The 24,493-nt window shown below is 52.0% G+C and overlaps 8 protein-coding genes across 8 annotated transcripts; 3 read left to right on the forward strand and 5 right to left on the reverse strand.

The window, feature by feature from the left end:
* Positions 1 to 895: 895 nt before the first annotated feature.
* ACET3X_004745 (uncharacterized protein) lies at positions 896 to 2,044 on the forward strand (the record flags this gene model as incomplete). Its single annotated transcript, XM_069451472.1, has 1 exon — positions 896 to 2,044. One exon carries the CDS (start codon positions 896 to 898, stop codon positions 2,042 to 2,044), a length of 1,149 nt encoding a protein of 382 aa, XP_069306789.1.
* A 1,882-nt stretch (positions 2,045 to 3,926) lies between these two features.
* Positions 3,927 to 5,006, reverse strand: ACET3X_004746 (uncharacterized protein; the record flags this gene model as incomplete). The annotated part of the gene is made up of 3 exons (XM_069451483.1): positions 3,927 to 4,100; positions 4,191 to 4,682; positions 4,743 to 5,006. 3 exons carry the CDS (start codon positions 5,004 to 5,006, stop codon positions 3,927 to 3,929), a joined length of 930 nt encoding a protein of 309 aa, XP_069306790.1.
* Positions 5,007 to 5,476: 470 nt separating this feature from the next.
* On the reverse strand, positions 5,477 to 6,888 carry ACET3X_004747 (uncharacterized protein; the record flags this gene model as incomplete). Its single annotated transcript, XM_069451494.1, has 2 exons — positions 5,477 to 6,792; positions 6,849 to 6,888. 2 exons carry the CDS (start codon positions 6,886 to 6,888, stop codon positions 5,477 to 5,479), a joined length of 1,356 nt encoding a protein of 451 aa, XP_069306791.1.
* A 6,196-nt stretch (positions 6,889 to 13,084) lies between these two features.
* Positions 13,085 to 13,787, forward strand: ACET3X_004748 (uncharacterized protein). Its single transcript, XM_069451505.1, has 2 exons — positions 13,085 to 13,352; positions 13,414 to 13,787. Exons 1-2 carry the CDS (start codon positions 13,229 to 13,231, stop codon positions 13,704 to 13,706), a joined length of 417 nt encoding a protein of 138 aa, XP_069306792.1. The 5' UTR covers positions 13,085 to 13,228; the 3' UTR covers positions 13,707 to 13,787.
* A 3,101-nt stretch (positions 13,788 to 16,888) lies between these two features.
* On the reverse strand, positions 16,889 to 17,499 carry ACET3X_004749 (uncharacterized protein; the record flags this gene model as incomplete). The annotated part of the gene is made up of 3 exons (XM_069451516.1): positions 16,889 to 16,893; positions 16,980 to 17,319; positions 17,377 to 17,499. 3 exons carry the CDS (start codon positions 17,497 to 17,499, stop codon positions 16,889 to 16,891), a joined length of 468 nt encoding a protein of 155 aa, XP_069306793.1.
* A 593-nt stretch (positions 17,500 to 18,092) lies between these two features.
* Positions 18,093 to 20,346, reverse strand: ACET3X_004750 (uncharacterized protein; the record flags this gene model as incomplete). The annotated part of the gene is made up of 2 exons (XM_069451527.1): positions 18,093 to 20,212; positions 20,274 to 20,346. The coding sequence occupies 2 exons, from the start codon at positions 20,344 to 20,346 to the stop codon at positions 18,093 to 18,095; spliced, it is 2,193 nt and encodes a 730-aa protein (XP_069306794.1).
* A 174-nt stretch (positions 20,347 to 20,520) lies between these two features.
* Positions 20,521 to 21,836, reverse strand: ACET3X_004751 (uncharacterized protein; the record flags this gene model as incomplete). Its single annotated transcript, XM_069451538.1, has 2 exons — positions 20,521 to 21,436; positions 21,487 to 21,836. The coding sequence occupies 2 exons, from the start codon at positions 21,834 to 21,836 to the stop codon at positions 20,521 to 20,523; spliced, it is 1,266 nt and encodes a 421-aa protein (XP_069306795.1).
* A 757-nt stretch (positions 21,837 to 22,593) lies between these two features.
* ACET3X_004752 (uncharacterized protein) lies at positions 22,594 to 23,783 on the forward strand. The gene is made up of 2 exons (XM_069451549.1): positions 22,594 to 23,497; positions 23,553 to 23,783. The coding sequence occupies exons 1-2, from the start codon at positions 22,630 to 22,632 to the stop codon at positions 23,732 to 23,734; spliced, it is 1,050 nt and encodes a 349-aa protein (XP_069306796.1). The 5' UTR covers positions 22,594 to 22,629; the 3' UTR covers positions 23,735 to 23,783.
* The last annotated feature ends 710 nt before the right edge of the window (positions 23,784 to 24,493 follow it).

Here is a 24,493-nt window from a genome sequence, read left to right on the forward strand (position 1 = left end):
ATAACCGTAGTCGCTGGCCATCGATCTGTACATGGTTTGACAACCAGTCTGTGCTGGCGAGATACAGCCGATTGACTTGAAGAGACCCGCATGATGTTCTTCGGTCGTACTGGGCTTGATAAAATGGTCATTGATCGCTTCGACGACCGTGTACCTGGCGCTCTTCCAATCAAGCTGGCGACGATCTGCGGTGTGCTGTACTATTATATCGGCTCTAGAGGCCACACCAACCTATCGCCCATAGCTTAAGTTAGGACTGCTTATCCGCCCAGTCTCTTTACGGTCAATTCAGCCTTCTCGTGCTCTCCACGTTCTCGGCGGTACACCTTCTCCGAGCCTTCTAGACGGCATCAAGTGGACCTTCGAGCCGCATCGGGTCTGAGATATGACTGGGGTACAGACGGCGCGGGGCTGCGCATATCAATGTCGCGTCGTGCTCCTATATGGCCGTCGAGGCATGGGACAAAAAGACGCCAGGCCGTGTTGTCGGCAAATTGCAAAAGCCACTGCTTAGTCAGCTAGCTCGGTGTGTTTCGCAGCGGAACCCAACCGTGCCGAGGTGGGCAGCCATCTGCTCTCGAGCGCTTACAAGACAGCAGCGCCCGCAACCACACCCGCTATGCGCAGCGATACGGGATGGGATATCTTGCGCATCTGCGCGACAGGTCGCCTGTTCGAATAGCTTGTTGCATTCTACTAGTGCCGCGCGTGTGACGACTTCACAAACGCCATGGTTCACCCCTCATCTCTTTCCGATGCAAGTGCCGAGACTGCTACCTGCTGCGATACACGGTAATATACGATAATCGACATGGTTATGTTTCCACATGTCTTATCTTCACACCGTCGTCTCCTTTCCTTCATATCACAATCATCCTTCATCTCTACACGCACAATGGCCTCCCAACCCATCAAGCTCGGCGTCCTCGACGACTACCACAACCTAGCATCCTCCCACTTCTCCCACCTCGACCCCTCCAAAGTCTCCATAACCATCTTCAACGACACCCTCCCCTCCTATTCCCACCCGCGAACCACCGACACCGACCGCAACGCCCTCGTCATCCGCCTCAAGCCCTTCTCCGCCCTTTCAACCATCCGCGAACGCACTCCCTTCCCCACCGACCTACTCCGCCAACTACCGAACCTCAGAGTCATATTCGCTACGGGCGGCAAGTTCGAAAGCTGGGATCTAGGTACCATGAAGGATATGGGTATCGTGGTGTGCGCCGCGCCCGGCAAGGGCAGAACGGATGGAAGAGGCAGCGGCACATCTCCACGCTCGTTGCCGATCAAGCAGGGCGGCGGACAACCGACAACACAGCATGTGTGGGCGCTGGTACTGGGTCTTGCGCGGAATATTGCTGCGGATGACGCCGTGGTCAAGGGGAAGGGTGGGCCAGCGGGGTGGCAAACTGAACTCGCAATTGGCTTGCAGGGGAAGACGTTGGGGTTGGTGGGCCTGGGGAGGATCGGTGCGCATGTTGCGAGAGTGGGGGTGCTTGCTTTTGGCATGAAGGTTGTGTGTTGGAGCGCGAACTTGACGCAGGAGAAGGCTGATGGGCTGGCGCAGGAATGCGGGTTACCGGTTACGGGTGGGGGTATGGCGGGTGAGAATGAGAAGACGTTTAGGGTTGTGGGGAAAGAGGAGGTGTTTAGGCAGGCGGACGTGGTTAGTGTACACTACGTTCTCAGCGAGCGCTCAAGGGGTATTGTTGGCGCACAGGAGCTAGAATGGATGAAACCAACGGGACTCTTGATCAATACGTCTCGCGGTCCGCTTGTGGATGAGGCTGCATTGCTGGACACGCTGCGACACGGACGTATACGTGGCGCCGCTCTCGATGTGTTCGATATCGAGCCTCTTCCTGCAGATAGCCCATGGCGTAACGAGGACTGGGATGCTAAGGGCAAGAGCAGGGTGTTACTGACGCCGCACATGGGGTACGTTGAAGAAGGTACACTAGCGATGTGGTATGAAGAGACGGCAGAGAACCTGGAGAGGTTGATTGAGGGCAAAGATCTGTTGCATCGAATCCTGTAATGCTTGTGCTACAAGGCTAATATTTAGCCCGTATCCACTCCCCATTCTCACTCCTCCTCGTAATCGTCGTCATCCTCTCCATCATCATCGCCATCGCCCTCGCCTTCATTCTCCTCCATTCCCTCCGTCGGGACTTCCAGCTGCAGCCCTAGCAGCCTTGCTTCGATAAAATAACAGTCTATAGATAGGAAAATGCTTGTATGTTTTGAATAAGAGTCGGCAGGTTGCCCAATATGTATCCCTAGAGGGATTAAAGCCGAATTTTCCGTCGTGTACACGAGGGCTCCCGAATCGCTAGATACCGCGAACGGGAATGTGTCGTCGAACCAATCGACTATTCCAACCCATCGATTCATCTCAGGCTGCGTAAGCTTATGGTATTCTTCGTAGAGGTACTGAGCGTCTTCATCGTCAGGATCTGCCATGCGAAGCGGCGCCCTTTCGGCGCGTAGCTTTTTCTTACACCCTGGAAAATTCCATTCCAGATGTGCCAATTTTCCCATGGTTAGGCCACTACTGGCCCCGTCTTTGTGTACGTAGACGATGCCCTCGCGGCCAAGCGATTCTGTTATAGTTTTATATTTTGTTGCTTCGGGCCGAAAAAGTAACTGCATTGCAGCATCGTCTTCCTGAAACTCTCCGCAGTAATCCAACGATAGTCAAGTTATGACATCAGTGAACTTCTCTTTCTCGCTTTCTGGGAACTTTATAATTCCTACTTCCCTTGACATTGCATCTTTTCCATTGACAGTTCTTAGGGGAACTATGTCACCTTCAATGCTTTGGCCAGTCACGCGATGCGTGACAACAGACGTCCTGCCGGGGACTAGGACATGACCGGCAGTTATTGCGTACCAATCGTCGCCATCGCAGGTCTGGTCGACGAGAAAGGCACCCAGAGTGCCATAGCTCGACTGTGACCCTTCTTTTTCTGTGATTGAATCACCGAGACGAATCTTGTCCGTGATTGGTATAGTATGTGGAATATACGTAAAGTCTTTCGCTGTTTCGATATTGAGGTATGGTATATTTAACCATTCCGGTAAGAGAGGAATAGTATCTCCTATCTGAGGAGATATGTGAAGCAGTGTACGTCCCGGTCTGGTGGGCATAGAGATCCGTGAGAAACTACACCGAGCATGTTAACAACCAGGTATAACACCAAAGCGATATCTTCCAGAGCATACCCAAAGTAAAGTAAAGGAATGTTTGTAGCAGGCGATAGAAAAGTACGTGTGACGCCTGATTCATTGACTTCCTAGCTGGATACGTGTCAGCGCGAGTTTCCCGACGGACAGCAGATATGGATGCGAGATATATTACCTTGCCAGTCCAGCATCGCGCGACAGGCTGTGTGTGACCGTTGTATCTGCCAGGAGGGTACCTGGCAGGCCCGAGGGAAGGGGAGCTCCAGGTGTCGCTGCCTGAGAGAGCTTTTGGATCTCCCCATGTGAAGACCCAGAAGAATCTGTATCTTCGCTCAGTGGGGAAAGAAGCGTGTTCTTTCCTGTAATACAGACGGCAACGAATTTCCTGGAACTTTCTGTTAGTGATCTCATGTCAACCATGGTATGGGGATGGCCCACGTCCAAGAGCTACTCACAACGTCCGGATATCTGTATGCTCCATACGCAAGAGAGGCTCTCAAATGAGGAGCACTGGGAACAAGAGAAGTAATGGTTGTGACATTGATTGATGATGTTGTGTTGCGGGATTGTTTATGAAGGTTGCGGGAAAGCCAGGATTCCAAGTGAGGGACCCGCGTTACTGGATGGGAGAAAGCACGCCTAATGTCATGGTAAGGACGCACTTACGCCTTCTATTTCAGACCCTTACTAGGTAATAACTACGTAGACCATCTTCACAAAGGCTCCTTGCTTTTTCAAGACTCGGATGTGTCTGAAAGACCAGCGCATTCGCTGCCGTCGAGAATACTGCCATTGCTCTCCTTGCTCCTACTATTCGGTGGAGTCTTTGCAACTGGCAGGTTCGCATAGTCGACCATAACATCGGCGAGTTTATGGCAGAAGCTCCGCCACGCGGCATAACAACGTTCCTGATCACGTTAGTCTGGTAAACACAGTATGCAGTACTGACATCCCTCGAATGTCATAGTACTGGATATACGACTACGCGGGAGACTCACCTCTCTAGTCTTGTGAGAACCCCCTTCCTCGACGTCTACCATTGTAGCAGGATCGGAGTAACGCCACTTGAATGTCTGCTCGCACGCGAAGACGTACTTGGCGCGCATCATCCCCCTCGTAGCCTTTAGCCTCGCCCTCGTTTCCGCATCACCCAGTTCAAGATCAAAGATCTGGTCCCAGGCGACCATCTTACCAATAGATCCCCACATCTTAGTCGCCATAACCTCCGGTGCCTCGTCAAAGTCCCTTTCCCAGAGCACCTTCAGCTCGGCAGGTGTAAAATCTCCAAACTTCTTGTCCTTGTTTTCAGCCTTGGCCTCCCACTCGCCAATTATTATAGCCACCCTGGGATAGAAGAAATCCTTCATGATCTCGCCTTGCCACTTGGTCTGGTTCGCCCGCAACTTCTTGACTTCCAGAAGGTAATCAGCGGACTTCGGATTGCTATAGCCGGAGCCTTTGAGCAGAGCGTGGATATAATCGTTGGTGAGCTAGTTTTTCATGATGTAGACAATTCTGGCTGTTGCCAGTAGACCTGAAGTCACCATCACCTTCGAATCATCAGCCGGGGCGAGACCGAGCATTGGCTTCATCCAACCAGCTTCATTGGCCCAGAGGATGGGGCTTGGGTATAGCGTGCTCTTTGGCGCACGATTCATTTTCGATTTGTCGCTGCTAATGCGGTCGCGGTTTCGCGCAATGGTCTTGATGACGCGGCCGCTCTTGACTTTGTCTGGAGTTTCAGTTCCAGGCCCGGCGTGTAAGTGACGAGCTCGTACGGTTTTGGCGATTTTGAGGACATCGTGTGCGTCCATGTTAATGTGATGGGTGAGGCAGTGAGATTGATTCGGGGTAACGCGCGTAGTTAGGGAGTAGAAGAAGGTTTGGGTCAAGTAGTGTTATGTTGTGGCACCACTAGCGGCATCTTGTGTGGGCGCCCAAGGTGAGGGAGACTTGCAGTGACGCGCTTTTCCACCTTCACTTTGGAGTACGGGCATGGCCCAACACCACAAATGCTTTCTTGAGACATTTAAAGTCCTCTGAAACTCTTTGTCAGCCACACTTCAAACCTTTGCAAGTGACTCTTCTACTTTAGAGATTAGGCAACAATCATGCGTGCAGATCATACATGGCAACAGCAACCTAGTAAAAAATGCGTATGTATCTGCCTGCAGATTATTCATAAAATACTATAGTGTACATCCAATGCGCTCCAATCAACATGTGACCGTGATATTCGTGTCCTTTGACGACCAGTTCCCAACAACTGACTCCATTCCACACCCTACATCGTTCGTCGAGAGCCCTTCTTCTTCTGTGGTGTGCGATGTAGACCCACGCTCTTCCTCCTAGGGTTCTGGACACTCCGTTCATGGGGTATCGGCTCACACATCCCTTCGAGCGTGTCGAGCATCTCAGACTTGATCACCCACTGACACAACGTCTCATCGTACACATACGGCTTCTGCAGCATCCAATCCCGCCACTTCTTCATTACCTTGACGGCGTGCACCTGATTCACCTCGAACCATTCCTTGTGCAACTTATCGCATCCATCACACTTCCTTCGCAGTCTGTACTCCTTGAGCTCGGTATGTATAAGTTGCTCGACGCGAAATACATGTGGCATTTCCACCTGACTTTCGGCACCTGAGTGGTAAGCGTTCTCAGGATTGCATTTCCGCTTCCACGTTTTGAGCCTCTCTGCGAGATTATTTGTATAACCAATCTTGATCTTTCCGAAAAATGCCCTGTCCCAATACATGTATATGAAACCCGGATCACGAGCCCTGGGTGTCAATGGAGAAGCGGCTTGCTCGTAGAGGGCGTCAAAAACGGAACAACCTCTCGTCTTTTTGGGTTCATAATGCGAGAAGCCTGATGAGAGGGCGAATCGCACGACGGCCTTGTTGGCAGGCGCCTTAATTTGGAGCTTCACAATCGGCTTGATCTTTACGACTTGCTTGGCATGCTTCGAAATGAGCAGAGGCTCGGAAACGCGGTCTCCAGGTGCTTCGAGATCACAGATTGCACTGGCCCATCGATTGAAGGCTGCTCGATCCACTGCCGTCATACTTGTCATGTCCTCAACTCGGCTACGCAGTTGCGCCATTCTGGATCCAGCTTCGAGTTGTTTGAACACCGTGCCCCAATGTATGTTGCACATGAGTGAGTCAACAAGGTCCTCGATATTGTTGAGTATGCCAAAGTAGTTGTTCATACTCTTGCATCTTGCCAGCTTCTTCAGAATGCCACCAATGTCACAAAATGACCTCTTAGACTTGGCGCACCGTCTGGAAGAATCCGTTACAAGTGACGCAACACAACATGTCGGTTCGCTGGCGATTCTTGCATGAAAATCATGTGGCATGATCTGTTCCAGCAGCCTTCCGAATGCGCTTCGCACGAGTGGTGTGGTTTGATAGTGGGGAGTTTCGACGTCACTACTCCCTCCATTGAGCGCACCATGTACGGCCGATGCTACGAGCGCTTTACTGCTAGTCTTGGAGCGTGTGCGCGTACTAATAGGATCGTCGGAGAACTCGAATGAAGGATTAATGTCGTATTTCACCGAAAGAGATGCGACGTTCTTCTGAGAAACTGAGGTATTTTCGTCAGATGTGATCTTGTCAAACTCATAGTTGATGTATACGTACTCTCTTGAAGTTCGGATGTGAGGTTTCGGAAAATCTTCATTGGTCGGAACTGGTCGTCCTGCAGTGTGACGTCCTTCGTTTCCGAGATTTGCTGCTTGGCTACCGGACTGACTCCAATACCGAACGAAAACTTGGAAATCGGAGTAAATACCAACTTTCTCGAAGACTCGAGCGGTGTAGGTGGTGTCAAAGGCGTTGAAATGCAACGTGAGCCTGTACCTGACTTGCCACAAGGTGTTTCGGGAGCATCCCAAATGTCATTTAAACGGGCTGCAGGGGACACAGTAGACACTGTCGATGTTGGAGATAGCGATGAGAAGTTACTCGAATTCAGTAGACAATGGGTAGTGTCGGCATCTTTGTTCGAGATGGATGCCGAAAGACTTGTTCTGCCAAAGCTAAGATGACTACGCTTAGGTGTCTGAACAGCGTGCTCTTGCGCACGGCGGTCTTGAAAAACGAAAACCATGATAGAGATTTCAAAGAGAAGGTCAGAGATGTGATGGATGGATTGATCTGAAGGACACAAGTCGAGGTGAAGAAGATGGGTGTACTGTCGATGCCAACATAAGCGGTTTGTGTGCCATCTTATATCATCAGCCTTGCCGGAAAAGATGGCTCACCTGAAGCTACACCATGTGTTGATCGCGCCGAAACCCCAGGACCACTGCAATGTCGGCCTCAGACATTGCGATCGCATGATACTGTAAGCACAAAGGCTCTACAGTTGTCTAATCACGCAGCCACACTCCCACTATAGGCAGGTGAGCCCGTCTCCCAAACATGTAGGAATAGACTAAAGCTAAGATGGATGCCTACCCTTGAGATTGAAGGGTTTTGGATCGGTGGTAGGTGCATAACCCGTGCCGCAGAGCCGCAGGTGGTTGCCTTGCTCAGCCTGATTCAAGCCCTGAACGCAGCGGCTTAGCATCGATGTCCATAAATCAGATTGGATCACCAGTACGCTCTGTTGGCGGTCTGACACTTGATAGGAAAGAGTCTGAAACCCACAACTGCAATGACGGAATATGAATCCAACACGCTCCTGAACTGCAGCCATTCATGATGGCTAAGGATTTGGCCCCATGAGGAAACAAAACTTCGAAACGTTTGGCGTAGTACTTTGTCGTGTAAACTGTAATTCCAGAAGCACGCACGCGCCATCTCAGCCTCGTCGTGTGTTGGATGCCTTCCTACCATTTGCCATTTCCCACCCAGAACGTGGGGTATGAAACATATGTCGTGATCTTGTAGCGGGCCGTGCTGTAATCCGCGCCGTCGGCAATGTACGCGTGGGAGTGGGTCAATCCGCCCCGTGCGGATGAGCGGCCCAGCGAGCGCCGCTGCGCATCGGCTCCATACCCCCGAAACGCTAGCCACCACGCGGTCGGTCAGCGCAACTCCTTCCACATGTATCTTCTTCTGTTTGCACCCGGTTCCTGGGAAATGGGACTGCCTGCATCTCAAGTTGAGTGGATCTTGACTACCTGCAATTATTCTAGTATTGGAAGCCCCTAGCCCACATGAAGGTACTTCGCTTAAACAGCGTAAAGTCAAAAGTCGGGTTTACCAAGGCAGCGATCTAAATAACCGGACGTGAAGACGTTGACAAGATCATTCAGGGTATTTGTTATCAGATACACACTCTCTACCTCCTTGATCATGCAGCGACGGCCAGTACCCTGTCCATGGTTGCAAGACTCAGGCTGATGCACCAAACTCATCGCTCCTGAGCTCTTTCGGTCGCATGGCCGTTCGTGCAGGAGATCCGTGTACTGCGTTGCGGCGCAGCAGCATTACTGTGACAGGGCAACTCTACCCCCTCACGAATCCTGTCGCAATACCATAAAACTTCTAGAGTCTATCTTGTTCTTGATCTGAACACATCAACTTATTTTCTTCCCAAAGTCCACTATCACAAGCACTCCGTTACCAATGGCTCGTCAAGGCTTGTTTGCCGCAAGTTTGACCGATAGAACGGACACTCCTGCACGCATGCGACGTGCAAGTGAAAGGCTCGATGAACCCTTTCGAACACCAGAGACGTCATCAACTACGAGCTTGGAATCATCTTCAACGCCGGGTTCCTCGATCGGAACCCCAATCTGGATAGATTCAGATGATGAGAAGGACGGTACACCTACCAAGCAAAAGAGGTCTGATATTCGCCGTTCACAAGACAGCTCAGCAACGAGCTTGAGATCGAGGCTCCTGGACATTCCACTTCGCGCTAAGCATACGACAAAGGTCAGCGAGAAGGAAGAGATCCTGGATGTCAAAAGCAACGATAATACAACGGGCGACGCACAAGCAAACAAAGAAGACGCCGGTAACTCCACACACCTGATACATGCTAGACTGGGCGCAATCGTTTGTGCAAAACTTCCAAATTCCGAAGAGGAGGGATTCATATACGTCTTCCGGGATTCAAAGCATACGGGTGCAGTGAAGATCGGATACACAAAGGATGTCAATAGACGGACAAAAGAACATGAAAGATGCGGGTTGAAGCTGAGCTTTGTTCATATCTCAGGGCGGGTTAAAGAGATGAAACGTGCCGAGCAGCTTATCAAAGCCGACTTGAGGCACTTGCGTACGCCGTGGAAGTGCTCTGCTTGCAAGCGTACCCATGACGAATGGTTCGAGATCGACGAAGAGACGGCGAAAGCAAGAGTGACGCTATGGGTCGAGTGGATCAATGATCGAGATCCCTACGATTCGAATGGAAACATCAAACCACTCTGGAGATACCTAGTAGAGTATGGGAGAAACCCTCGAGAAGAGTTCGACAGCAAGAACCACGAAGCTCGATGGAGGCATTGGGACTGGGTCCTGTCAAAGCCTCTACCCAGCGAGATACCAATGTTCGAGAAACACGAGAGGAAGTCCAGCAGTATGAGGCGGCGAACGATGCCGTCACGATTTAATGATAGCGAGCAAACTGCCCCTACGCATCAGCAAATCATCACACACGTTGACGCAACCTCAATCGAAGCACTGCAGACATTAGGGATTGGCCAATTCCTTCATGCGGCAACACAAACAGCGACGAACAACAGCATCAACTGGACGCTGAACATCAATCTCCAATGTGATGGTCGTGATCGCCAGGAGATACCCTCGGTGAGCAAGTCCTCAAGGAACTGATCCGGTAGTCCAAAGACTATATGCATTTTCTTCGCTTTCACTGTCGCACTGTGGTTTGTCAGGTCTCCAGTCGTGTAGATTATGAATCTCTTTACGTTAATTAGATTGGGTTTTATTGTACTGTTCATCTCGTATCGATAATATGCATGAAAATCAATATCTTCAGCATACTTGCCCAGTTGACTGCACAGAGGCCGCGCCATTCACGAACGAAATGCGGACGGATGACTGTAACTTGGACCGTAGCTGGAATTGTTCAAGAGTGGACATCAGAGACGTTCTTGAAGATCTTCCAAAAGCCACGTGGTTGCGATACGGTTGAAGAGTTGATAACAGATGTCATCATCCGGCTCTGGGCGTGTTGCGGTACGCGCTGTCGGCCGTCGTGGCGTAGTACATCTTGAACCGCGATGAAATGGCGGACAGAGGATCGTAAAGTCCGTGAAAGCGCATTGTTGGTGTCGTACGACCGGAGTTTCATACAATCATTGTCGGGACGTAGTGTTGTTGAGTGAAAGCGATGGAGCTTCAGAGACACGTGCTGTGTGGGTGCGGCGAAAGTGGGGCCGCCGCCACACGGACAGGGGAAGCCGCCGTGGACCCCACTCTCTACCACCTACCACCAAAACGCCAGCCGACGCAATTTACCACTGCACCGACTACAGCACTAGCAGTTCATGCGAAGAAAAAAACCCCCGTTCTCCCTCCAAAATCGATTGTTCAAACCAGCCTAATGAGCGACTTTTCCGGTGCAGATATCAAAGACCGGGCAGTCCAAGCGAGTCCAATTCTTTTCCAGCATTCTTCTCCATGTACACTGGGAGCGGGTACGACGAGAAGCAGATACGTCATGTAGGGCAGTGGCTGATACCTGCATCTACGGCCTGTCTGCAGCTTTCGGCTGATAACGATCGCCGCGCATGATCTCGGTGTGATGGATAGCCCACCTGCCACATCCAGAACTCCTCTGCCGAGCTTCTCACAACCCGTGCCATCGAGTAGGACGCAGCTCCTAGAATTACGTGGGATCTGGAGAGATATCCGGTAGAAGTAAGCTCGAATCATGAGTATACAGGGGACATCGTCGTCTGCGGCTCCATCGGTCCCAGTCAGTTGAATGAGTTCAAAGTCTGTCGACCATGTTCCGGTGATATTGCCTAGCGCTTTGAATCGAACAGCGAGATCTGTAGAGATCCAAGACCAGGAAGGTTCCGAGCATGGACTATTCCTAGCTTCAATGCTCTGGGGCTGGTAGTCTTGTTCGAGAGGGCAAAACCACAGAAGCTCATCTGCCAAGTTTTCCATCCACATACCGGCCACGTAGGTATAGCCCGTGTTCCTTCGGTACATGGATGCCAATCCGGACAAAGCAGGTAACTTGTCCGAACGATAAGTCAGACGACAGCGCGAATATTCCGAGACTATGATCTGCCAGTCGGACGGTATGGAGACTGGGAACGAGGGGTCGTCTTCCAATGGCCTGACGAGTTGAATCCTTACTTGAGGGCATTCATAGCTTTCGTAGCGATATGGAGTCGGTTTGTGCGGGACAATGCGATAGTTCCCTTCCCTAGCTGTGTGCGCAAGACATTCCCAGAACGTTTCTCTGTCGCTGTAAGACAAGAGTCTGGGCGATAAAAGCCGTTCTTGAAGCGCCCAAGCTCTCTGGCAAAGCGGTGCATTCCTGAAGACATGTGCTCTTGTCTTCTCGAGATTACTGGTGTTGTTCAGCGATGACGTTTCTGCTGATGCTAGGCCAAGTCGTTGACCCAACATTCCATGACCACAGTCAGGAGAACTGAGAGCATATAGTGTCAGGTACGACAACCGATATATGTCGCCCATCCTTGCTGCTTCTCTTGACCAATCGTCTTTGCAATCTTGAAGTATGCAAAGGCTATCTATCCAGAGATACTGTATGCCCAACTTCCGAGTTATGGTTACTGCGTCACGGTAGAGTTGAGGGAAAGAATCTATAGATATACCCCTACACCTCTCTTCGAGTGTGGCAGTAGTTGTAGTGAGTGGCTGCTTGCCTCCCCAGCAGTGACTGAGTGTCATGTACGGGGCATGATGACCAGTTGAGATGTACAAATATGGCGTTTCTGCGCCGACGTCGATGACTCGTGACGGAAGCGGCGACTGGTTGCCTTGGTAACAACTATGTTGTTCATCACACCTCCCAACCCACTCCTTCACCAAGTCGAAACTAGTTTCGGAAGATGGATCTAGAGCTATGTCACGAGTATGTTGCCCATAGATGTACGCGATGTAGCCTACCGAAGAAAGTCAATATCCATGGATATACAGGTTTGCATGGCCGACATACTCTTGCCTCTGAGGTGATTGAGGAACCCACTACTTGTCTCGGTTCGCTCAGCAAACCATAGCAAAAGGTGGTGTGTGCGAAGATCGTCGGGCCGGTGATGTTTGGGCGGGTTTTCGAAGTCAGCTTGGGATTGCAGAAGCTGCTGGTTTACTGCATGACAGAGCCAACAGCCTTTCGAGCCAGACGCTTTGAGTTGAGCTGCATTGTCAAAGTGTCGCGTTCTGCGACCTTGGGGACTGTATTTCAAGGACCTGCATCGCCAGCACAAGCGCAATCCAATAATGGGCCGAATATAACCGTTTATCAAAGCTATTCCAAAGTCGGGTGTGAAGTATTGGTATAAAATTTGGACGAGATTCCAGACAGATACGAAAACCAACGAACAGCATGCGTGCGGAAATAGTATAGCCCCTAATTGAACAGTCAAGACAACCGTCAAAGCGGTTCGGACGTGTTTGAAGAGGCCATCACGCGTTGCAAGAAGGCCAGCGTCCATGGTGGTCGGAATTGACGGAAAAGGTGGAAAAGGTATCGAAAGACATGGCTTGCTGTCCTCAGTTCGACTGGGTTTGCGGATGTGCGATGGTATTCGCTCGTCATTCAGCTCGCAAGGCAGCCTCCGCTAGGTTGGAAAAGGCTAAAACGCCCTGTCTCAAACTAACGATTGTGGCTGCGCCTTACCGGAAAAGTTACTGAGCCTTGCCAGCGCGCATCAGCTGAGCCACCTCCCCCATCTGTCAATTGAATTCGTGCGCAGGAGGCCAGTTGGAACTCTTTGTTCACGTTTCGAGTAGCTTTTTCCGCACAACGCGAATTCTGTGCTGAGGTACGATCATACTGCGTCGAAACACGTCGATTAGCACATGCTCTGCGAAGACAACGTTCTCCTAACGTCGCACCATCCATGAACGTTATTTTGAAAGAGGTCGTGCGGTATGTGCGCAGCCTCGGAGTACAATGGCGCCACTATCTGCACGCTCAAGGCCTCATGGTTGTGGTTCTTGCTTCTATGTTCTTATTCATTCCCGGTAGGAAGCATCTCTCAAGACTCCATGGCCAGCCATCCTTCAGTATACTGACATCAAGCAGCCCCAGAGCGGTCTACGTCTCTTGGCAAGAGAAGCTGGGGTGGATGGGACGAGCGCGCAGACTCGGAGATATGCTACAAGCAGGAACGCACAGCAACTCTACTATCTTTCTGGCTCGGTGTCTTAGGTGCAGACCACTGGTATGCGCGACACTGGATTTTGGCTGTTTTCAAGACGGCTACTCTTGGTGGCTTGGGTGTTTGGGCTGTAGTTGATGTGAATTTGTGGATTGTTGGCGGATACTATGGTACTCCTGGGTGCCCTGGTGGTAGCAAGAACGGGTGGATTTATTGAAAGGAGATATTAGATTGATCAACAGCAAAAACAACGTTACAGGATCTTTGGTGATCATTTGCGCGAGGGTAGTGGGTTGAGGAACTTAGCTTGAAATTTACTCTGTCCCCGCCATCCGCTAAGCATTCACAGCTATTGGGTATTCTCCTTGCTTTGACCCGTCGCACTGTTCGCAGGACATCATTGGATAGCGCCACGCCACCTAATGGCCAGTCCCACATGTCGCATAGCGTCAGGCGTATCTGGGAGTAGCGCGATGGCTGAGGATGAATAGGGGATGGGATGTTTCAGCGGGTGCAATCGCGCCAAGTGGGGGCTACGGACGAGCCGTGACAGGCACCCTCATTTTCGACCCAATAGGTCTGAGTCGGTTGCTGAATGGCATGTTCTCTATAACACAACCTTCAAGACATCAGCACCGCACTTCCAGAGTGATATTGCTATGCGATCCTTCTTAAAGGTGGCCGCTCCCGATCCCAGCCCGCAGACGTTAGGTGGCCTAGCCGCAGGGTACTGACATGACGTACCTAACTTACCGTGCCACAATTCTACCTGGTGACCCTATCGCACCTCTTCTGAAGGACTCGAGTTCGTTCCGATATACCCTCGCATTAGAAAGTCTCGCTTTTGTTGCGGGCAAACTTTTGTGTTGTTTCCGATGCTTTTGGTCGCCCTTGATACCTACTTCCAAACTGTCAGCCTTGTGAAGTCATAGGGTATTTGGTAGCCGCTGATGAGGTATCACAGCACACTAGGAGTTGTCCTTCTCTCCTTCGCCCTTCCTGATACCGGCGGAACTTACTCGGTGAACGAACATGGATCTATGCAGCATCTGCTCGCAACTCGACGTATCCTCCCTCCATCATTATAAATTACGAGTTCTTGGTCCTTACGGGGAGCTACTTCTCAAGTCTCAGAGTCTCGGGCCTGGCCGGGTTGGCTGCGGTGGTTGCGCGTTCTTTTGTGCGCTCGTCCAAAGGTCAGATTATTGGTGTTGTCGCATGCCGGAATTATCAGACCACACTCTTGTCATAAAATACTCTCGTTTGATCGTGAGTTCATCCGGACATATTGATGTCCATCAGGTCCCAGGTAACGACCTACGCCTCGATCTCTGTACCGATGAAGAAGGGCTAGGAGGTGTGTTGCAAGGCGACTGTGAATGATTCAGTTGTTGATGTGTAATCATCTAGATTTTGAGTCGAATACCTGTCTCAAACGAGCGGTGTGTCCTGATCCACGCGAAAGCCGCTGCTTCGATTTGATTAGTTGGTGGATTGCGCAGTGTACGATGCATGATTGCTGCTCTCCGTCGGTCCAAGTTGCACTCCCGAAGAGGGTTATCGAAATTCCAGTCAATCCTTCTGTACCGCCTAAACTGCAGATAACTAATGATGCGTTGGGCCAGTACGTAATCTTATCCCACTGCTGGGGTACCAAAGCAATGACGACACTTCCGAACGCACGATCACCTCAATTTCAGAAAGCCATCAGGTTTGAGCTGCTCCCAAAAAGCTTCAGGGACGCAATCGAACTCACGCGGAAGATAGGCTTTCGCTACCTTTGGATAGACGCACTATGTATAATCCAGAACGATACTGAGGACTGGGCCCAAGAAGCTGCAAAAATGGCTTCTTACTATGGGCTGTCAGCTCTCATAGTTTCCGCAAATGCTGCCAAGGATAGCAGTGAAGGAATTTTGACACCTCGGAACACACTCCGCTCACCTAAACTGTGTTCAGAGAACAAGCACTTGCTATGCCAACGGCCGCCCAACCCAGAAGTCGATATCAGGTCGTCCGTCTTGGCTACACGTGGGTGGGCTGCGCAAGAAAGAATGCTGGTACCCCGTATATTAAACTACACAGAATGTCAGATGATCTGGGAATGCGCATAGGTGCTTGAGTCTGAGTCACGAGTGCGTGGGGGCGGTCGACTGCCTGTTGGTGGAAATTATGAGAAGTTTGCATGCCAACGTTTCGTCACGGAGGCTTTGAGTCAAAGGGTCACCATACCTCGCTACTATGATCATAGTACCGACATGGTGCTGGGAAACAAATCCGAGGACGTAGCGTCACATGTAATCACCACATGGAGTCAATGTGTCAATGATTACGCATACCGTTGTTTGACAGTTTCGACCGATAAACTCCACGCTATTGCTGGTGTTGCAAGAATACTCAATCACAGTGGTGAGCTTGGAACGTACTTGGCCGGAATTTGGAGTGTGCACCTAGCGGTCGGTTTTGGCTGGCGGAAAGGTTCGACGAAGGTTTCTTCGCAGCCTGAATATACAGCTCCGACCCGGAGCTGGGCCAGGGTGGTAGGTGGAGTGGTTTGCGACAGCTGGACATCACCACTATATATTGACGATATAGAGAAGACCTGGCTTGAGATATTTGACCTCAAGTTGATCGAGCAGCATATGATATTGCCGGATGAGCGCAATATCTACGGCGCTGTCTTAGAAGGTTTTTACATCACGTTGGAGGGTATATGTTTTATGTATGCCGATCTTGGTACGTTCTTGGAAGAGGTCTGTGGGATTGATTGTAGAATAATCGGTCGTTTTGAGATCAGTATCGACAAGGAGGACAGACTGAACATGTCGACGCCCTACGATTGCTTTCTACTCTTGCAATCGGAGATTATTTCTTGGCAAGAGGGATACAACCGCGAAGGGCGTGCATCTATGGATATACTACTGCTCAGCTAGGTCGACTGGGAGGCAAGCGTTGCGCAGCGGGCTAGGACGGCGCGTATATGGCTTTTTAACGGCGAATTTATAGAGCAATTCAGGCGTATAGTCGAGCCCGCCAATTGGGAAAGACGAACACTGAAGTTGATATGAGATATCGAATTCCAGATATCAAGAGCTATCTACATCGTCAACGTTTCCTTCCCAGACTTCCCAACAATCTTGACAATCAATATGCGCAAGCTAGATTGACCTGGCGTGAACTTCTATAGGAATCTATCCTGCTGGCTGAGCTCGATTTGTATTAATCAACAAGTCTGCGTCGTCCCGCCCCCTCATCTAACACTTAAACACTGCCGGCCCAGGACTCGTATACGTCTTACTCCCCGTATATAAATTATACAAAATCCCCGCATCATTCTGCTTATACGCCCCGGGAAACGCCACCGTCGCCGGCGTCCTACTCGCCTCCCCACCCACAACATTAATCTGCGCACACTCCATATAAAACTGCGCGCCCATACTCGAACTTGCCGAATGTAACGCAATCAGCTCTCCACGCAGCAAATACTGACCCGGCGCGATACATTTGGGGATCGTAACAGTCTGTTTGCCCTGATTCGCAATCAGCCGGTCAACACCCCATTTCGACCCGTCGAACGCGTCCTCGCTGATCTTGAACCAGCCGCCGCCGATACCGGAGTCGGTCTTTGCATCGCTGACTTTCTTCATGTAGGCCATTACGGGGCCCTTGTGGCTTGCGTCGATGACATCGCTAGGGCCGGAGGTCAGGGTGTGGCGCCAGGTTAGTGTCGCGGTGCTGCCGGCTTGCAGGGTGATGACGGTGGAGGTTTTGGCCGTAGGGTTGGGACCGCCGTTGCAGACGATGTCGTTTGAAGAGACGTCGTTTATGGGCTGTGACAAGGGGGTTAGGTGGAGAGTAATCGGATTTGAAAAGGGCAAGAGACTTACACCGTCGTACGAGGGGACGCGGACACCGTCGCCGACTGCGCCGCCGTTGACACTGACGAAGATTGTGTGTGCGGATGCTGAGGTAGCTGCCGCAGCGAGGACGAGCGATGTAGAGAGTTTCATTTCGAGGGTTGATACGGTTTCAATCGGAGTGCTAGGGTTGAGCTCGATGCTGTTATGTTGATGTTATTCGCGTTGCTTATAACCACCTTCTCCACGCCACAGCCCAAGCCTCGAACTCAAACCTAGGGTTTGCAGATATATTACATGCCCGATGATGTCGCATCTGCATTCCCAAATGTGTACGGGTGCAAACTCACTATCCTAGGCGAGCGGAGCATTTCCTTCGTATCCACCAACGGCATAGCGTGCCACCTCTTCACAACCCCAACTACGTGCTACCGCCCCTCGCTATGCTTGCCAAAACCCGGATCAACGAGGCCGCAATGCTCTAGTTGTAACGCGGTTAGATTAAATCATGTATGAAAATGTGTCCAATGTTGTTTGCCAGGCTTAAGCGAGCTTGACTTTAGCGAATGGCTTAGCCGTGTGTAAATTGCAGGGTGGAAAGATGCCAAGATACCCGGGGATAAAGTGCCGCCTCGTATAAAGAGGCTTGCTTGTGACTTGATTGCCGTGTTGCCACTAGTGAGTAAATGCCGACCGGATCGCGATGTGCGGGCGTCTATCAAGAAGGCAGAACGTACGTGATGGGCTCAGAGAAGCGTGATATCCTCGAGTTTGACATCCTCCATAGCCATGACTTCTCCTTTCATGATACCATGAACATATCCTTCACCCAGGAGCTCAAACTTCTCTCCGTTTCCTTCAACTTTCACCTGTCTCACCACGAAAGGCACACATGCCCGGTCGAATACAGCAACCTTATCACCGACTCGCGCACCTCTCGGCGCTAACGCAAAGTAGCCCTTTTCGGTTACAACAAATCGGCGCATCTTCAGTGCGGCCCGGAGCGCCGTATTCAAGTCTTCCAAGGTCTTGGCTGGCTTTCTCGTCTTGAGACTGTCAAGGTTAAAGTGACCTTTCTGCCGCCGGATACTCATCGTCTGGCCGGGAAGGGAAAGAGATTTTCCTGTCGTGGCATCGAGGATTAAGCCAAAGACTTCGCTGTGATCCGTGGAAGGGGCTGCGACGCCTGAGCCGTCGCGTCCTGCTAGTAGTGTGTGTAGAAAGGCTTCGTAGGTTGACGTGCCTAGCAAGAGGTAGGTTTGCGTTCGACCCTCAGCCATGACCAGCTCCGCGTAGGATTTTAGATCATTGTTATTCCGCGGTGGATCCGTAATATCGAGAAAGGGGTCATTGCTGACATTGGCTACGATAGCAATCGTATCGAAGACCTTACCACATAGCCTGATCTCGCTTTTGTCATCGCTCAGCACCACGCTAGGTAGCTGCGCGCCTGTGACAGGTCTACCGCCTGCGCAATACAGAGCCCAGGCTTTTGTCAAGTAGCCCAAGGCATTCGTTACGCGAGGTGTGCTCCAGTCTGGTACCCATGATGGTCGAAGCGGCTCCTCGTGGTCGACGCAGCTCAGCAGCTCGTATACACGTAACGGAATCTCCGTCAGGCAGGCATTGTGATAGACCTCTCTGGTAGATCCTTTGTAATCCGGCACGACAGTCGATTCTGCTATACCCAGTACGCCGTAAATCTTGTCTTTCGGCTCGGTCGCCTGAGCATACCGCGTAGACACCAGGATGGTCAGCAAGTTTTCTTGTTGGACAAGTGTCAAGCCTTGCAGACGATCGGCTTGTATTGAGTTAGTCACAGTTGCGCCCTGTGGTGGCAGCGTCCATGCGTTGGTGATCTCGCCGTACTTTTCCTTGAGCACGACGTCTGCCGTTAGCCAGCTGAGAATATGGGTTTCTCTCAAATCGTGACACCAGGCCGCAAAGTCGTCCCAGCAGACCTCTGCCTTACCGCATTTGAGGAACAGATTCCTTGAAAGAACGGCCTCTTGGATGGTCCAGAGTCTGCCAAACCAGGGTCGCCGGAGGAACTGTCGGACGGCCCACCATGCTCGATCGTCGCTGGGTGGAAAGTCCAGCCTTGGAAAGTCAGCGGGTGTTACTTGCGCATCCGTTCCTTGCAGGCGGACGTAGACAGTTTCCATCAATTCCAACGCAAGAGCCGCGTCCTCTCCGTTATCGTCGCCGAGCCATATGAGGGTACTGGTTGCATGCGTGTAAATCATTCCCATGAGCGGAATCTGTTGAACCTTCTCTGCCATGTCTTCCTGGTTGATGCAGATCTGATCTGCCCACATGACAACACTATGTTGAGTGGAGCGCATGTGTTCCAAGGCCCCTGCGAGGGTTGCTGTGATATTCAGCTGAGCATGTTCAAACGCTACTGTGCGGTCAAAAACGGGTGCACCCCAGACATAGCTCAGCGCGGTAAACCACACTGGCCCCTCCGTGGCAAGCGAAACAGCGTGGTTGGTGTGTCTGGTAAAGGTCAAAGTTCTTCTACTCGTGTTCGCTGGGTTGTCGAAAGGCAGCGTATACTGCTCCTCTCTCGCAGGATGTGAGAAGTTGATGCTGACAGTGTGTAGAGTTCCTCGCAGTGGACTTCCGGGTTCTCCTGCATGCAGCTCCAAGACCCGGATTTCGCCGTCCATGAGCGGTTGGTAGAGCTTCGATGGAGGCACATTGGGTCGTTCGGCCGCCTGAGACCTCTTCTGCGCCACAAAATCTCGGACATGAGTCTGTGCAATCTCATCTAGCCCGCCGTCAACACCACCGGGGCCCTTAAATGTAGCAGGCTGGAACACAGCTGTCTTGGACAGAGCAGAGTAGAAGCAGTTGCAGTCATCTGACGCGTCACCAGTTAGTAAGCGATATCGGCGGACTCAGCTGGGGCGGAAGCACTGCACCTTGCGCATCCGTTGCGCACGGACATGTCGAGGCATGCTCGATATGTGAATACGACTTTTTGTAACTAGCCATGTTGTTGCAATGGTGATGCTGGACGCGGGGTGAGAAGTGAGGTCGCGGTTTCAGCAGGTACGACGGTCAGGCCTAGGCCGGATTCGGAGTGGGGGCCAGTATGAGTAGGCCTGATGTTTGGGAATGATTTATACATTACTCAGCTGTCTTTTAGCGATACCCAACATGGCTGCCTCAGTCTGCAAGTCCGAGGAACTGCGTGATGCCATGACCCGGGGCCTGCCCGCCCTTGTTCTTCTTTCTCTTCTTGCGCTTCTGCTTTGGCTCGTCTTCGTCGCTACTATCGTCCATGTCCTCGTCGCTATCGTCATCATCCTCGCTCTCGTGATCCCGCTTGCCATTAGCAGACTCCTCGTCGTCTTCATCCACATCCTGCCAGGTTTGCTCGCCCCATACCTTGACCGTCTTTCCACCGCTGCTGATCATGCGACCAGTGACATCGAAACCGAGACCGATGACGCTCTCCTTGGCCAGCTCGTCGTGCTTGAGCTCCGCGATAATCTTGTTCGGGCCGAGCTTGGCGAATCGAATATCTCCGTTGCCCAGGCCGACTGCAATGTGCTTGCCGCCGGGTCCAACGCCATCTGGTACGACAGTGATGGAGTCCAGACTCTCGCCGCCTCCCTTGGAGCGGTCAACGATGATGCGCTCGTCTTGGTCGTCCCAAACTCCACGCTCCCATAGTGTAAGCACACCGTCGCCGGCACCGACTATGACCTTTTCACCCACACTCGAGCCCTTCTTTGGCAGCCCGGTGACAATGGTAGAGCAGAGCAGCTCCTCCTCTTGGTCCTCGCTGCGGACCATGACGCCTCTCCGCAGATCGGTGACTGCCAATGTGCTGCCGCCTGTCGTGACCCATTGCTTGCTGAAGCCGCTGGTACTCGCTTGCGTGGGCGGTATGGGTGTGAGGGAGGAGACGTAGTCGTCGTGCGGGCGGTGTGTGTTTTCGGGCTTCAGCGAGACCTTTTCGCCGCCCTTGAGGTTCCTAATGTCGTAGATGTGCAGTGCGCCGGAGTCGGTGGTGAGGATGAGCGATTGCGGCGAGAGGGCGTAGACGAGCGTCGGCGCATCGATGCCGCCATTTGCGCTGTGAAGTGTCAATGCTACTCACGTGATTCCCGTGATACCGTTACTCACGGGTCTAGTGGTACAGCAATCTTTGCAGTGACGTGGCCCGTCATGCAGTCTGCGACCTTGACGATGCCGTCGGTTCCTGCCGAGTACAGTGATGCACCATCGACGCTGTATCCGAGTGTACGACAGCTTCCCTTGTGTCGCCGTGTGCGCCACACATTGTCTATGGTGCCGAAGCCTTTCTCCGCGGCTGGCGTCGTGCCATCATCGTCGTCGTCGCTCGCGCCAGACGGCAGCCTGAAAGTCTGCACATGGCCGCTAGCCAAGCCTACAGATATAATCGGCTCTTCAGGATGGATGGCTTGCACAAAGATGTCGTGCTCCACGGGGAGCGCGCACAAGTTCTCAAACATGTTTGGGCTGAGGATGCTGTGCAGTTGAGAATGCATTTCGCGACAGCTTCAGCATTTTTTGTGGAGACGCGGCTGGGACCAGGGCAGCTGTAGCCGACCACGGGCCTTGGCAGGCACGTCTCGCACGTGGGAGCTCAGCTGTCACGTCCAACACCAACACCGCGGCCGTCCACTGCGCATGCTCACTCCGTCTTCCAGGGGTGACCATGTTCGACGGCGAGATGCCATTTCTTGCGGCAATTTGACATAAGCGCCGAGGGGGTCAAATACCAAGTATTCAATTTCCCACCGTGCTTCTTCGCAGTCACGCTCCTCCACATGGCTTCCGTGCATGTCGGAGCGGACGTCACTTCTTCCAGTCAGTATGTTCCTCAAGAAGTTCGACAATACCGAAAACCGGGTCCAAGGACCAGAAGCTCTCCATGTGCAGGATCGCGAGCACCTCGAATGCGTTTTTCCCTCCCAATCACGGCCATACCATGCACCACGCTCCGTCTCCACCACGGTTTTTGATCTTCATTGATCCATCGCAAAATGTCCTTGCCACCGACGCGACAGGAAGGTCGACTTCTTCCGTGATGCGCCAAACCGCGTCGAGCAATGCAGCCGAATCACGTTTGCTAATGATTGGTTACCAGCGCCGTCAACGGCTCTTCCCCATGTCCGCCGTTGTGCAGCCGGTGCAGAGACGTCCGACAACACGCATGTATTAAATAAACGCCTTGAACCATTGTCCTTGCATTTGGCAGGCCGTGGATTCCTCTGCAGTAATCTAATATCTAATCTGCACATCATGCTTGCTTCGTCGCTTCTTTACGGTCTTTTGGCCGCAGCCTCTTCGGTCAGCGCCTACCACCACGCAAAGGCCATCAACCACACCGTCGTGACTGGTATCTTCCAACAGGACGAAAACACCACCGATCCATCCACCTTCAATTTCCTGACCACCAACTTTGGTCTCATCAACCGTACCTATCCCAGCGACTCTTCCTACCCAGGTCGCAAGACCGCAACCCAATGGCAGCGTCTCGCCCACTACATCTCCACGCTGAACAAGAAGGCACCGCGCAATGAACGCTACACCCTCTTCTTCATGGGCCGCCACGGCGAAGGCTTCCACAACGCTGCCGAGTCCTACTTTGGCACCCCGGCGTGGAACTGCTACTGGTCCGAGTTGGACGGCAACGGCACCGTCACGTGGGCTGATGCGAAGCTCACCGAAGCCGGCATCGAGCAAGCCAAGGTCGTAAACACCTTCTGGAAACACCTCATCAAGGACGAAAAGATCTCTCCGCCCGAGACTTTCTACACTAGTCCTTTGTACCGCTGCCTCGACACTGCTAGGCTCAACTTCGAGGGTGTGCCTCTTCCACGCAAGAACCCCTTTGTGCCTATCGTCAAGGAGTTTCTGAGAGAAGGAATTAGTGCGCATACTTGCGATCGCCGTAATAGCAAGTCGTACATCAGGAAGAATTTCCCCGGCTACAAATTTGAAAAAGGGTTTGCCGAGGAAGATCCATACTGGACTGAGCTTTTCGTTGAGCCGCGCGCAAACCAGGATGCGAGGTCCAAGGCTGTGCTCGACGACATCATCAGCAATGATGACAGCACGTACATCTCCATTAGCTCGCACTCTGGTGAGATTAGCAGTCTGCTACGAGGTAAGTTCCTTCTCTTTCGCTTTGTTGATAGTTGCGTTAACTAATAACGACGCAGTTCTCGGTCACCGTGAGTTCCGTCTTCCGACTGGATCTGCCATTCCGGTCCTGGTCAAGTCGACGACGATTAATGCACCAGCGCCACCTACGACTACGCTGCCGTACACACCTCAGAAGACGTGTGCTGTGCCCCCTACCATCCGTGACTCAAGCTGCAATGACTGCTCGTGCTGTACTTGAACGGGTGTTGTTCGCGCGGGACGGATCATTCATGTCTATAATTGAGATCAGATATAGAATGCGATGTACGCAATAAGGTTTACCTACTTGCCTCAGACTCTTGGACGCCGAGGTCCAGATCCGTCATTCATAGTTTTGATTACTCCAACCTCGCTTGCCACCTCGGCTACCCCATCATACTGCGTCACTTGCAGACTTGTACCGGCCAAGCCATCCATGCCATTCATTACATTTTCCATCATCGACAAGGGCAACATGTCCATATCAACCATGATTCCAGAGCCATGCTAACCCTTAAGGTCGTTTCTCCGATTTTCTAGCCTCGAAACATGTCACCAGGCTAAATCCACGCCAACCACCAACCAATATTCTCCAAATCTCCACAAAAAAGGACCCCGTTCGATGCTTCCCAACCCCCAATATCCCATTTATAGAAGAATCGCGGTACCCAGACATATGTAATCTGAAACCCATGGTCATGTCCATTGTAAATCTTCCCCACCACCACCGCCACCGCGCGCGCGCCAGAGAGGCTGAAAAGCAGATCGTCGACACCTTAGCTCGTTGCTGCTCACTCGAACAATCGGGTGTAGACATACCACACCCCCTCTCCCCTTAGCATAATCGACCGAACCCCGTACCCGGGAATGAAATGCAGCGGGAAGGGAGGGATAAACCTGGCTTGGGCGTTGAAGTGGGCGATGCTAGCGTACCAAGATCGATCATGTTTGAATCGGGCCTTTTGCGCCTCGCCCCGGG

The sequence above is a fragment of the Alternaria dauci genome, chromosome 4, assembly GCF_042100115.1.
Source record: "Alternaria dauci strain A2016 chromosome 4, whole genome shotgun sequence".
In the NCBI taxonomy this organism is placed as follows: Eukaryota; Fungi; Ascomycota; class Dothideomycetes; order Pleosporales; family Pleosporaceae; genus Alternaria; species Alternaria dauci.